Below are 15376 nucleotides of genomic sequence, written 5' to 3'. Positions count from 1 at the left end.
TATCTTCCAGAGTCAAAGGAATGCACATTTTAACTTCTGAGAGATACTGCCAAATTGCCTTTGAAGAAAGCTTGCATAGCTAGACTCCGGTCAACAGTATCTGAGAGTGCTTGCTTCCTCGCTAACAGTTATGTTGATGTTATCAAAATATTTTTAATTTTTACCAATCTGATGGGTAATTTTTTTTTTCTTGTCTTTATTTGTATTTTCCTGATTAATAGGGAGACTGAGCTTCTTTTCATATGATTATTAGTCAGCTATACTTACTCTTCTGTGAACTGCCTATTCACATCCTTTGTTCATATCATTACATTGTTTTCTTCTTATTGATTTAGAGCTCCTTCTACATCATCAATTTGTCTACTAAATGTGTTTTAAATATTTATCCAATTATATTTCTTGGCTTCTAACTTTGTATTTCTAAAGTTATATTTAGTTAGCCACACATAAATTTTTAATTCTCGAGTCATATATATCAAACATCTATGTTTTGTTAGTTTTGTTATTGTTTTCATTGTTGAAGCGGGGGAGTTTAGTCATGTTCAGGAAGGCTTTTTTTTTTTTTTAATCTTAAGGTTATAATAAATTTTCCTACAGTTTCTTTCAATACTCTTATAATTTAGGAGTTTTTATTTTATACATTTAGTCCACAAATCCATCTGAAATTTATTGCTATGTATTATGTGAGGTGGTGGACTATTTTTTAAAGAAGTTTCCAATTATCCCAATGTCATTAATTGAATAGTTCATTTTTATTACTCACTGACTGGAAATATTGAACTATTTGTCAATTTTTTAGATAATTTTATAATTTTTTTTAGATAATTCTTACAGATTTTCTGTCTGTATATACCTTAGAATTAGCTTGTCAAATATTGGATTTTTTTAAAGCATTGCCACTTTGATTGGAAATACAAGCCTATAGATCGATTTTGGAAAAATTTGACATCTATACAATATTTAGACTTCCCATACAGAAACGTGATATGTCTCTCCATTATTTCAGTATTTATTTCCTGTAATAAAGTTTTGTAATTTTCTTTATAAAAGTCTTACTCATTTCCCCTTAGGATTATTATTTGGGTAGGATTTTGTTGATGGTTCTGCTGCGTGAATGCTATCATTTTTTTTTTTTTTTTACCATTCCACCTTCTAAGTAGTCATTGATGACATGTAAGAAAACTATTTTTATTTTCATATTTTAATATTGACTACAAGCACCTTAATGAATCTGTCCCTAGTTCTCACAGTTTCTCAGGTGATTTAATTTGAATTCCTTGGAATTTTCCATGTGTGCTGAATAAAATGTATATTGTTCTTTAGGTATAAAGATAATAGTTTTTATTACCAGAAACTTGTTAACTATGTTATTTAGATCCTCTAGATTTATCTTTTGTCTACATAAACAAAATTTCTGAGAAATACGTGTTAAGGCCTTCAACTCTGATTGTGGATTTGTTAGGTTTTTTGTTTTTTTTTTCCTTCTCCTTCTTTATGTATTTCAATATAACTGTCAGATACATAAAAGTCTGTGGCTCCTACATTTCTTGGTGGATTTTCCTTTTTATCATGTTTTTTACCTTGTATTTTATTTTACCTAATATTAATATTTATATACCTTCTTTTCTGCAATGGTCATCTCTTTATTTTCAGTCTTTCTTCACTATTTTCAGAAAATGTGGGCCTCTTATAAACAGCACACAGATTGATATTTTTAAATAATGTGCTTCTCTATAAGTTGGAATCGACTCAACGGCAACGGGTTTGGTTTTGGTTTTTATACTTTAATAAACCAAAAAACCAAACTCATTGCTGTTGAGTCGATTCCAACTCACAGCCACTCTATAGGACAGAGTAGAACTGCCCCATAGGGTCTCCGAGGGGCAGCTGGTGAATTCGAACTGCCGACCTTTTGGATAGCAGCTGAATGCTTAACCACTGTGCCACCAGGGCTCCAATACTTTAATAAGTTAATAATAATAATCAATTGATAATTACTTAAACCACACATTACACATATATGTAATATAATATATCTACAATATATTATAGGAGCACAAACAGTGAAGAGTTCGACTACTAGCTGAAATGTTGGCAGTTCAAACACATCCAGAGGAGCGCAGGGAGACAGACCTGGTGATCTGCGTCCAAAAGGTCACAGCCTTGAAAACCCTATGAAGCAGCTCTCCAAGCACACGTGGGGACACCATGAGTCGGAAATGACTCGATGGCAACTGTCATGGACTGAATTGTGTCCCCAGAAATATGTGTCAACTTGGTTAGGCCATGATTCCCAGTATTGTCTGGGTGTTCTCAATTTTGTGATTAATGTAATTTTCCTGTGTGTTGTAAATCCTAATCTCCACCAGTGGTTAATGAGGCAAGATTAGGTTATGTTAAAGAAGATTAGGGTGGGATGCAACACCCTTCCTCAGGTCACATCCCTGATCCAATGTAAAGGGAGTTTCCCTGAGGTGTGGCCTGCATCACCTTTTATCTTACAAGAGATAAAAGAGAGAAGTGAGCAGAGAGACATGGGGACCTCATACCACCAAGAAAGCAGGCTAGGAGCAGACCATGTCCTTTTGACCTGGGGTCCCTACACAGAGAAGCTCCTAGACCAGAGGAAGATTGATGACAAGGACCTTCCTCCAGAGCCGACGGAGAGAGAAAGCCTTCCCCTGGAGCTGACACCCTGAAATCAGACTTGTGGCCTCCTAGACTGTGAGAGAGTAAACTTCTGTTTGATAAAGCCATCCACTTGTTATATTTCTGTTATAGCAGCACAAGACGACAAAGACAGTAATGAACCACAAAAATAATATATTATACATTACTTGTTTGAACGTATATTTCAACTTAGAATTCAGCTACCATTTTTTAGTATTGAAGGGGCCTATGTGATACAATGGTTAAGGGCTTGGCTGTTAATCAAAAGACTGGGGTTCAAACCCACACAGAGGCTCCATGGGAGAAAGGCCTGCTGATCTGCTCCCATAAAGATTACAGCCTAGAAAACCCTATGTGGCAGTTCTACTCTGTCATATGTGGTCGCTATAGTCTAAAATCAACTTGACAGCACCTTACAACAACAACATTTAGTATTTAGAGTCTACCACTGACCAAGAGAAGAACTTAATATAAGTTTCCCTTTCTTTCTCCCACATACTCATCCTCTATGTTTCACTTGCTTAGTTTTAGGCTTTTGTTGTGTTGTTTTTACACTACATATCAACAACCATTTGGATTAAACCATATTCCACCACTTTCTCTACTATTTTTCCTCATATCTCTTGTTTTCCTCTTTATTTAATTTTTTTGTTTTATTGGGGTATACTCTCAAATAATTATTACAGAAAAGTCCTTTGGGTTAAACTTCATGACTTCTTACATATATTGGCATGTTTTTGTTTGTCTCCCTCATTTGGCTGCTGGCTTGGCTGAGTACAGGATGTTAGGGTCAAAATAATTTTCTCTTACAATCCTTTCCATTGTGGTCACCTATGAAAAGTGACAATCTGATTCTCATTCCCTTGTATATAAACTGCCCCGCCCCAAATACTTTTGAAGGTTTTCTCTTTATCCTTGAAGATATGATATTTACTCAGATGTATCTTAGTGTGATGATTCGTTACTTATCTGCTCTATTCAGTGCTCAATGGGTTCTTCACGTTAGGATTGAAACCTTTCTTCATTTGTTGGAAATTTCCTCCTCTTCCTTCTTCTTTGTCTTTTTTTTCCTTCCTCCACCTTCTTTCTTTCCTTCTTTTATGCCTGCTTCTTTTTTTTTTTTTTGCCTTCTTTTCTTTCTCTTCCTTTCTCTTCCTCTTCTCATCTTCTTTCTTTCAATTTTACAATTCCTAGTAGAGACATGGAAACCCTGGTGGTGCAGTGGTTAAGAGTTTGGCTGCTAACCAGGTGCTCCTTGGAAACCCTATGGGGCAGTTCTACTTTGTCCTGTAGGGTCACTATGAGTTGGAATTGACTCGAGGGCAATGGGTTTGATTTTTTTTTTTTTTTTTTTTTTGGATTAGAGATATATTGGATATTCTGAATCTGCCCTACATATTTCTTGACTTTTCCCCTATCCTTTCACTCCTCTTTGTCTTTTTTCACTGTGGTCTGGGAAAATTAACTTAATATTCCAGCTTATTAATTTGCTTTTCATCTATGTCCATCATATTCCTAAACTGTTTATTCTTTTAAGGGTGCATTGTTCTGTCCTGTCTCTCTGAAGATGTTACTTCTGTACGTTTTCTAATGCTTTTTCTGTTTGTCCTATAAATCCTTGCACCAGATTTTAATTAATCTGTTTGTTGAATTTGATGCCTCCCTCTCATTTTGCTAGTTCTCCTTCAGTGTGGTGGCACTTATTTTTATGCATATTCTCGTATTCGAGACTGTTCACCTGCCTTTAGTGATTGCAGAAGGTGAATGGAATGAGTTTCCAGGACCAGTAGCTTGTCTTCTTGATGTGTGGAGTCCCCACCATTTTACATTGGGGCACTGCTCTTTCTTTCATTTCTTGCTGCCCACCAAAATGCTTTGTCCTGAGGACAATATTACTGCTTCTTATTTCTTAGCCAAGTAGAAGGAGGAGGAAAGGGTCTAGCGTTCCAGTTAAGAAACATGACTATGAACTTCTTGTAGATATTGACTCTCAGCTTGAAGTTCCCCTGAGGTTAGCTTATGTCTACACCAGTTTTATCTGAAAAGGTGTTGCATTATGGTTTCCTATGGTTTTATTTCTCCATTGATCTGATCTTATTTGTGCTCTTTTGTGATTCTTCAACATTTCTGGTTCATTGATGACACTCTTGGTTATTTTTCTAGGCATTTACAATCTTATTTTTTTAAGTATCTTTTTTGCAATTTCATAGGATTTTAGATAAGTGGTAGGATTCACACTATGCTCAGTCTGTCATCTTCACTCAGTTTCCTTCTAATTTCTTTTTTTAAAAATAATATTTTCTTATGTTTTTGGTGAAAGTTTATGCAACAAATTAGGTCCCCCTCCCTCTAATTTCTTTAAAAGAGAAATTAAATTATCTACCTTTACTTTCTTTTTCATAATTCAAACAACTGTTTAAAATACACTCATGTAATGCATAACATCTTTTCAGGCAATGTCTGACAGCATGTACCTCCGTGGGCCCATAAGGTTATAATAGAGTTCAGAAATCCTAATTGGAGAATGGGATGTATAGGATGTAACCAGACACAGCAAACACAATAGCTTCCCTCACGAAACACGTATATCTCATGTCTCTTGTATACAAAGCGATTGTGGTGCCAGGTGTATAATGGTACAGTACATGTATAACCTATAATACGTATGTCTTAATAGTCATAATAAATGCCTATGTTACTGACTTACGTATGTACTGTACTTTTTAATCATTATTTTAATGTGAACTTTCCCAATTTACAAATAAAAAGTTTATCATTAACAGCGTATGCTTCGACTGGTAGGCGGTAGCATCCAATCTTGTGTATCAAATGTCTCTTGAGTGCCGTAGCATTATCTGTTTAATTTTCTTTCGAAAATATTACCATGAAGTGCATCATGGTTCCCAAACACAGCAAAACCAGTGCTAGTGATAGCAGTAGCAAGAGGCAAAGGAGAAGTATCTATCTGGAAGTGAAACAAAAAGTTATTAAACAACACAAAGGTGGCAAATCAGTGAATACTATTGCTCATGATTTTGGCATGTTCGTGCAGCGTCCAAATCACATAACGTCCTATTTCACAGAACATATCTTGGACATTAAGCGACACATGACTGTACAGTTAGCTTTACCAACGTAAAGGAAATCACAAACATATTTGGTTATTATTCTGAGTTTAATGTTGGTAAGAGAACAGCTGTTTCTCAAAAGATAATAATGAAATGGTAGGTGACAAGAAATGTGTCAGTGTAGGCAGAAATGAATAACTGGTATTCCATAATGATTCTTTTTCTCTTTACAAATCTATCATTCTACTTCCTACTGAACAGGCATGTTGTTAAATCAGATAAAAAGGCATACGCTTCCAAATCTGATAACTTTTTTCTTTTATTTTATAATGAGCTGTGGATATGTTCTCTTCACTTCCTTATAAACACCAAGCTCTGCTGCATGGCCTATTGGAAAGAGCATTGGCTTTGAAACTGGGCACAATTCCCAATTTGTCCTCTGAAATTTTCTGCCTTGTCTAAAAGGGTTGGATAGAAATATCTATGACATTTTGAAAATGATAAATTACCATATAAATTGAAAGGTAGAAAAAGAAAGATTGTCACATTGCAGAAGAAATGTCACATTGCAGAAGGATTGTCACATTGCAGAAGAAACTAAACCATTTTCATGGCTGCATATTTCAGTTTCACTTGACCTCTCCCTCATCCTATACCCAAAAATGATTATGTCCTTACCACCCAGCTTTAATTATCACATCTATCCATTTGTCTCAGGAAGAAAAATAAAGATAATGAGTAAGCAAAGTGACATATTAAATATACAGATGGATAAAGATATGTCTTATTGAAATGCTTCTGTTTTTGCAATATCAAGTCCAATTTCATTTTCTGGTGTAGTTAAAGTGCTGTGGGAGGCTTGCCTGAGACTAGAGGGCATTGACCTTTGCACAGTGTTGCTCCTGAAGAAACATCCCTGGTGCTCAAAGGAATGGGGTGGAGTGAACATGCACCCACGCAGAGGCAGGAAGCCTCACGGGTGGGGAAGAAGAAGAGGATGATGCTCAAAAGCAAGTCAGTTCATTCCAGGACCTGTTCTTGAATTCTAAGTAGGTTTCCAAGCTCATGTCTCTCTCAGGAACATATAGGCTGCTGAACTAGTGTTTCAGATCTGGGTTAGTGCTCACTTCAACCACAAAGAAATAGCTCTGTGTGGTTATAAAATCGGTTCTTTGCAAGAGAGTTTCAGGTAGCTTTTTAATAAAATTTCTACTGGACCTGAAAACCATTCCCTAAAAAGAGGTCTTCCCTGATCCCGCAAAAGAAAACCAACCAAAATCTCTGCTGTCACGCCTATTCTGACTCATAGCAACCCCATAGGGCTCCCAAGGCTACAGAAGCAGACTACCACATCTTTCTCCTGTGGTGCCACTGGTGGTTTTGAAACGATGACCTTACAGTTAGCAGTTGATGGCTTTAACCACTGTGCCAACAGAGCTCCTTCCTTATCCCAAAAAGTAGGTCAAAATCCTGTGTCTTGCCCTCAGAGCACTTATGTAAATTAAGAGCTATCTGCCCACTTCCTCATAGGTGCAAATTCTGGGTCACTGAGCCAAAGGTAGAAAGGTTGGTCAGGATGAAGTGTCCTTCTGCCTTCTCTCAGGTGGCAAGCCACAGGCTATTTTCCTCAAGTCAACACCAAATTCCTTATGACTACTGGACATTTCCCCCACACTTTGGCAATCTACTGGCCTTAGTTTTCCACGCTATGGGTCATGATGATTGTCATCACTGGTGTTTTAGAGGTAGGCTGGGAAAAGCTGGGCAGGTTCAAGCCTGGTACCACTCTGAAGTGGTTGATTAGAAGAGTGGACAAGGCAGGAGACCAACCAGAGTTCAAATCACTCACCTTTCTAGGTTTGCTTATCCTCACATGTCAAATGGATTATTTGAATTATATGATCATAGAATCTACATCCCCTCCACCCTTGATATGTTGTGAATCTTGTGGTTCCATCTCTGAAATTAATTTTAGTTTGCAATTTTATAGACAGAGTACTTTGGTTCTTTACTCTTTCTCTCCTAAACCAACTGTTCCTTTATTTTAAGTAAGATTTCTCATGAAATCTAAAACTATGCTTCCATGCAGAATCCAGAAATATTACTTACAGGCCTACTTGTTTCTTTTCTCTTGGTAGGAATGTTTATGTAATATTATTTCAAATGCGGCTTTAAAGAATTAGAATGAGAGGGACCCAAATAACGTTTTGATACATAGGATAATCCACAAAGCAGTAAACAGTCAAAAAAAAAAACTGCTATTGAATCAAAGGAGAAATAGTTTAGAAAAGACTTTTCTGGAATTATTCCCTCTCCTTGTATCTCAAAAATATGTCAATTTCCCTGTGAGAGTATGAAAGGGTATATGATTGATTATCAAACACTTGTAGCTTTGAATCATAATAAAACAGAGTATTTTGCTATTTGAGAGCAAATATACTTAGTATGAGATTTCAACTTCTAAATGTAATCAATAGAGTTGCCCAATCATCTTCCAAATAGTGCCTAAAATTCACATGCAATATAGAGTCCCCAGTAGGTGGTTATGAGGAGCCCTGGTGGTTCAGTGGTTAAAGCAGTCTGCTGCTAACCAAAAGGTTGGTGGTTTGAACCCACCAGCCGCTCCGTGGGAGAAAGACATGGCAGTCTGCTTCTGTAAAGATTTACAGCCTTGGAAACCCTATGGGGCAGTTCTGCTCTGTCCTATAGCATTGCTATGAGTCAGAATCCACTCAACAGCAATGGGTTTGGTTTTGGTTTTTTTATGTGCTTATGAAGGAGTCCTGGTAGCACAATTGTTAAGCGTCTGGCTGTTAACCGAAAGATCAGAAGTTTAAACCCACTAGCAGCTCTGCAGAAAAACAAAAAAAAAAGACCTGGCAATCTGCTCCCGTAAAGATTTACAGCCTAGGAAACCCTATGAGGCAGATCTATTCAGTCATATAGGGTCACTGTGAGTCATAATCAACTCAATGGCACACAATAACAAATGGTTATGAACATTCTTTCCTACAAATAATCGCAATTCTTCCCCCAAAATGATGTAATTGTCACTTAGGACCAAAGCACGCAGTGCGACAAAGGGCTGTGACTTGGATGCAGCCACCAGCTGCCGAAACCTACAGAGCCTACATATTTTCCTCTGAAATGAACGAGCTCAAGGGGTGAATGGGGCAAATAAGTAGCATATAAGGTCTTCCAGAAAGCCTTTCCCCATGGTCCTCCTCATTCTCTGGGGAAGTCAACTTTGTTCCAGCAGGGGAAAGAGTGCTAAGAGCTCAAAGAGGATGTGAGGGAGAATGTGAAAGCCTGCTCAAATTACTCAGTGGTTCCCCATTGCCTACAGAATGAGGCCACACTCCTCATGCAGACATTTAAGGCTTCCACCATCTGTGCGCCAGCGACATTCGCAGGCTCACCCACACTAGGCGTAGTAGGGGATGGGATCACAGAGGTAACGGGGAGTCAGACCATGCAAGGCCTTGGTCAAGAACTTGACATTGACTCAGGTGGGAGCCATTATAGGTTCTGAGCAAAGACTGACAGGATTTGCCCTATGTTTTATGCTTACTAGCTCTTCTCAAACACACCCCACATTCCCAGCCTACTGGCCCCATTCACCCTGAGTGACCTCCCCAAGCATCCCTGCCCACAACAATATTATTCTGCCTTCAGTGACCAACTCCAAGGCTCCTCCTACATAAGCCGCCCTAATTACTCTAGCAAGAAGTGACCTTTCCTTTTGCTCTAATCCTACGGATTGTCAAAGTACTTGGTTTAGACCAAAATTATGGTTTTTGCCATTTTCTACCTTATATTTACTCTTAGTAAACTAAGATTCCTTCAGAAAGATGTGACCCTTCCTCTTGCTCTTATACGAAGGCAGAAAATGGAAAAAGCTAAAATTTTGGTCTAAGCTGTTACTTTGGGTGTCCATAGGATTACAGCAAGAGGAAGGGTCACATCTTTCTGGAGGAAACCCTGATGGCGTACTGGTTAAGAGCTAAGACTGCTAACCAAAAGGTCAGCAGTTCACCAACTGCTCCTTGGTAACTCTATGGGGCAGTTCTACTCTGTCCTATAGGGTCACTGTGAGTCAGAATCGACTCAACAGCAATGGGTTTTTGGTTTTACCTTATACTAACTCCTAGAAGTTAGATGACAGAGTTAGATATGTCTTGCTTTAACTTCAGCTGGACTGGAAATCCCTCAAGGCATGGATTACATGTTATATAGCAGCACAGTGCTGCTACCTCAGCTGTGAAAGAAGCCAGATGCCTCCAAGCCCTCAGCCATATGACAGACAGCCACCTGCCAACAACAATTTTGTCAACAAGTCCAACAGTTCCAAGTCCATTCACACTTCTGAAAACACAGCAAGTGGCAATGTTCATGTTTTTGAAAGTTAAGCTGAAATTGGTGTCTCAAACAATTTTTTTCTAACTAAACTGCTTTGGACATAGCCACGTGCTCTTAGTCTTCAGAGGAAATTCTTCTCTCCTTCACAACACTATGGTGATTCATTGTCTCTGTCACTTTTGGGGGGACTTATATTGCCCTCTCATCTTTGTTAGCTTAATTTATTTCATTTTTTACCTCCACTAAAGAGTAAATTCTTTGGAAATGTATTTTGGACACTACCTGGCTCCTTACCCGCTGGCTCTGGATCAAAATTATCTAATGATACTTTATTTGTACGGCTTTCCTCCTAATCTTCCATTGCAAATGAAATATGAAAAAAAGAGAGACTAAAACTAAACTTCTACCTCTGTTATAACAGGATTTTGTGCCGCTGTATCTAGACTTTGAAAATTTTTTCAAGCGAAACATATACATGCGGATCAGAGACAACTGGAACCGGCCTATCTGCAGCGCCCCGGGGCCTCGGTTCGATGTTATGGAGAGGGTATCAGATGACTACAACTGGACATTTAGGTGAGGCTGTGACCTGGAGGGGGTCGGTTGAAAGACAATTCTTCTCAAGGAAATACTGATTTGGGCACCAGATTTCAGCTCTGAAGAAACCAAGGACATGGAACTGGCTGGTCTTCCACATTCAGCCTTGTAATGCCAGTGGAAGAAGTCACAGTAATTAAGTTGCCAAGGATGTCTGTTTATATTGCAACTAAAGCTAGATATATGCCAGCAGGTGCAGGACCTGACACACAGAGCCAACTAGGAGGGGCCCTTTTCAGTTTTATTGACAAATTGTACCCTCTTACTTCTCATTGAAAGAGAAAGGGATCACTGTGGCTGTTGCTCATTCAGAAAGTGTGCTGGAATTAAAACCAGATTATGTGTCATGAAAGCAAGTGCCCAAGGAAAATCAGGGCTAAGTCAGGCTTAGGATGCCTCTTTCCAATGTTCTGCCAAACTTCAGTATGAGTTTATTCTCCTCTAAAGGCAAGCCCTTTTATGGTGCCAAGAGTGAAAGTTTAAAAAAGAAAATATATGATTTTGGTCAGACTGAAGGTCTCTTTGTGAGTCTTTTACAGGGCTCTGGGTGGGGCAAACAGTTAAGTGCTGGACTACTAACCAAAAAGTTGGTGGTTCAAACCCATCCGGAGGCACCTTGGAAGAAAGGCCTGGAGATCTGCTTCTAAAAGATCACAATCTTGAAAACCCCGTGGAGCACAGTTCTACTCTGCAACACATGGGGTCATCATGACTTGGAATTGACCTGACAGCAATGAGTTTGGGTTTTTGTTTATTTAGAATGATATTAAATGGAAAAGCCCTTTGTGCTCACTTGCCCCTATCTCTGCAGGTTTACTGGAAGAATCATCAAAGATGTCATCAACATGGGTTCCTATAACTTCCTGGGCTCTGCAGGCAGGTATGATGAATCTATGAGGACAGTAAAGGATGTTTTAGAGGCATATGGCACAGGCGTGGCCAGCACCAGACAGGAGATGGGTATGTACATTCACTATTTTGATACTTTGTCCAACTGGTTCTCCAATTCCTTGTGCTGACTGTCAAATCCAGATCATATCTCAACTGTGCACATCAAAGAGTTATTATAAAGTGCAAAAAGGAAAAGAGATATGAAAGTCTTTGGGAAACTTCAAGCATTATGCTGTTGCAAGGTGGTTTATTAATTGCATGTTTTAACTCTCCAGAATTAATAACTATGGATCACACTATCTAAAATAGCATCCATTCTGCCTCCTCCACCAAGTCATTTTCTGTCCCTCTATTCCACTTGTTTTAATGGCATCTATCACTAACTAAAATGACCTTGCCTTTGCATTTATATATTGCCTGTCTCCTCCATGAAAACATAAGCTTCATGACTAGAGGGGTTGGCTTGGTTGACTGTTGTATGTCAGTACCTAGAGCAGTGCCTGGCACAATTGTGGGTCTTCAGTAAAGAGCTGTGAAGGAATGAATGAATGAACAAAGTGGAACAGCCTGCCTGTTTGTCTTTTAGCTAGAATATTTTTCTCTTAAAGGAGTGGAATTGTGAGAAGAAAACATCCTCTCTTGTCCACTTCAGGAAAAAGGACTGTGCAACCTTCCTCTTATAGAGTACCCTGTGATTCCTGGCACATTGCCTTTTTTTTTTTTTTTAATATGGTCTCGTTTATTCCTCGCAAAAACCTTGTGATGTGGTGTTATTCCCATTTTCTGGAGGAAAAAACTAAAGATCGTGATGTCCGAACAGCGTGCCCAGAATGGTGCTTAATTAACCATCCTAACTCCCAGTCTAGCTATAGCTTTTTCTACCGCAGCTTCCCACCCAAGCTAATACATGCAACGTTAACCAGGTCAGTTCCAGGCCTGTCTAAGAGTTGGGTAAGTCTGCTAAAAAAGGATTGACCATTAATGAAAATGGAACCACAGGGCCCTATTAGATAAAACTATCAGAAAGGGCTTTAAAAACAATGTAATTGTTCAAACCTGTGCAACAGTTAACAATTAATTAACAACTAAGTTACTTTTTTATCCACACATTCAGTAAATGCTTAGCTACAGCTCCAAAGTTAATAAGTAGTTGCCCAGGTTTCTTATGAAAGACATCTTATGTATTTTCATCTTGAAGCCTAAGTGCTGGAGATGTAAACAGGCTGCAGGAGCAAGCCTTAAGCAAATCTCCTCCACTTAGAAGAACTGGGTCACCCACAATGCCTATCTGGAGATGGGAAAGAGACTGGGAAAATACTCCCAGCCACAAGAGACATGAAGTCAATAACCTTTTGGAATGTTTCCTCTGGCACTGGTAGCACTAACTCCAGCACCGACAGACAGGAGCAGATGACCCCCTTACTCAGCGAGACGGAACACCCCCCGCCTCAGGGTTAGCAGCAGCTTGAGGAAGGAGGCTTAGCACAGCCAAGGGTTAGCCAGCAGTGGGGCCAGGCATGGCACATGGGTCCCTGATTCTGCAGTCTCAACAGACTCAGAAAAATTGGACAGAGATGAAGTTGCCTGGCTGGGACTGCCCACAGCCGAAATTCTTTCTCCACCTACTCATCCTTCTGAATCAATGGACTATTGTCCTGCTTCATTTAGCATTTCAGCTCCAGTTCAATGACGAAGACTTTAACATTTTTTCAAGTTAACAGTGAGAGACTAGTTTTAGGCAAATACAAGACCTAAAGCAAGGGGATTAAGTAATCATTTAACAAAGAAAGAGGGAGAGGGAGGGAGGGGTAGAAGGAGGAAGGGATAGAGAAAGGAAGGAAGAAAAGCAAACAAACAGGGCATTTGAAAATATTCTGCAGCGTAAATAATAATCTTTTTTTTAAATTTTTTTTATTGTACTTTAGGTGAAGGTTTACAGAACAAATAGTTTCTCATTAAACAGTCAGTACGTATTGTTTTATGACTTTGGTTAACAACCCCATGACATGTCAACACTCTCCCTTCTCAACCTTGGAGGACCTTTTTTTTTGTTTTGGTGATAATATACATAGCTAAAGATACATACACCATTTCAAAAATTTCTACATGTACAATTTAGTGACATCGATTACATTCTTCCAGTTGTGCTGCTATTCTCACTATCCTTTTCCAAATTATTCTATCACCATTGTCTTCAACTCACTGTCCCCTAGGCTTCCCATCAAATCTTTTGAGTTGCTGTTGTCAATTTGTTCTCACATAGATAATTTTTTTTTTTTTTTTTTTTTTTTTGTACTTTAGATGAAGGTTTACAGAACAAAATAGTTTCTCATTAAACAGTTAGTACACATATTGCCCTATGACAATGGTTAACAACCCCAAACATGTCAACACTGTCCTTACTCAACTTTGGGTTCCCTATCACCAGCTTTCCTGTCCCCTCCTGCCTTCTAGTAGCATAAATAATAATCTTACTACAGCATGCAAGAGTTAGGAGTAGCATAAATTTTGAAAGTCATTTATTGTAAACACTGCAAGTAACTTTTGGGAGGCATATGCTTTACATTCTTAAGAAAATATGTAGCAGTGCCAGTGGATTAAAAAGGACAACTTGGGAAGGTAGAGGTTTAGCAATTTTTAGTCTCCCAAATAGCTTTTTGAGAGACTAAACTTAAGAGTATAAGAACTTTTAATCTCTTAAAAGTAACACTCCCAGAGCTTTTAAAAATAGTTTCCAATGCTCTAAGAGAGTGCAGGGGGCAAGAGGAAAATAACAACTTATATTATAAAGAGAAAACAAAAAAGGAAATTGAGAGGAAGCATTTAAAATATAGTAAAATGTTAGAAGACCACATATACTATTTTGACTTCCCTCCAAAAAAAATGTAACTAGGGCATATTTGCCTATTAAAAAAAGTAAGGCTAAGATTTGACCAAAAGCTTAAATTCAACTATGCGATGTAATTAAAAAAGAAGAAGAAAAGAAAACACACACAATAAAACTAAATCTACTCCAAAGAGAGGTCCCAGCCAGGCACCTGGCTCTGCCTCCCTGCTACAACCATCACCACTAGGACGCCTTCAGTGCCAAGACGAAGGTCGAGTCAGCTGAAGTGGTGGCAGAGGAAGTCCCCAAGAGATCAGTAAGGTGTCTCCAACCCTGGGCCTGCAAAAATTAAACCAAACCCAAAATAAACCTGGAAAGAATCTACCTCCAGACAGATAGGTACTGAAGTGTAAATGCTATTTTTAAGATGTAAAATGATGTGCTACTGTTTATTTTTCTGTACAACTAGAAGTTAGTAGAATACAGAAATAAAGGAGGCCTGGACTCTCTTGTGGGCCAATTTAACATCCCACAGCTGATGGGGATGGGGTTGTGCAATTTTTATATCCTAAATATGGGGCAAAGGAAAGTGGCACTTTGGAGTCATAATCAAGCATTTAACATGTCTTAAATATTTTCAGTTCCTATTTTCTATACTCTTGCTGTTTTCCATTGCAATGCTCTCTGATCTTGACTGTCCCTTTCAAATTGTGTGCTGTACATGACATCTTTGTAATGATGCTCTCATTTTCTCTAACAACTTTGTTAAATTGATGTGAATAATTAGTTTTTCAGACTTGGTATATATAATATTAAATTATTAATTTGTAAACTCTAGACCTAACAGCTTATCAAAATTTTAAGACATTGGTACTTGACATCCTGTTGTTGTTGGTTTTTTTTTTTAAATTTTTTTTAATTGTACTTTAGGTAAAGGTTTACAGAACAAATAGTTTCTCATTAA

At 38.4% G+C, this 15376-nt stretch overlaps 1 protein-coding gene across 1 annotated transcript in view; it reads left to right on the top strand.

Annotated features, from left to right (window-relative positions):
• Positions 1 to 15376, top strand: part of SPTLC3 (serine palmitoyltransferase long chain base subunit 3) — a 202437-nt gene that overhangs the window by 53784 nt on the left and 133277 nt on the right. Inside the window, exons 3-4 of the mRNA XM_004376462.2 lie at positions 10519 to 10673; positions 11506 to 11654. Coding sequence (XP_004376519.1) covers positions 10519 to 10673; positions 11506 to 11654 — 304 coding nt within the window. The remainder of the gene's footprint in view (positions 1 to 10518; positions 10674 to 11505; positions 11655 to 15376) is intronic.

This window comes from Trichechus manatus, unplaced genomic scaffold, assembly GCF_000243295.1.
Source record: "Trichechus manatus latirostris isolate Lorelei unplaced genomic scaffold, TriManLat1.0 scaffold00042, whole genome shotgun sequence".
NCBI lineage: Eukaryota > Metazoa > Chordata > Mammalia > Sirenia > Trichechidae > Trichechus > Trichechus manatus.
The sequence above is the reverse complement of the archived record's forward strand: the minus strand, read 5'-3'. Positions and strand labels throughout refer to the sequence as shown.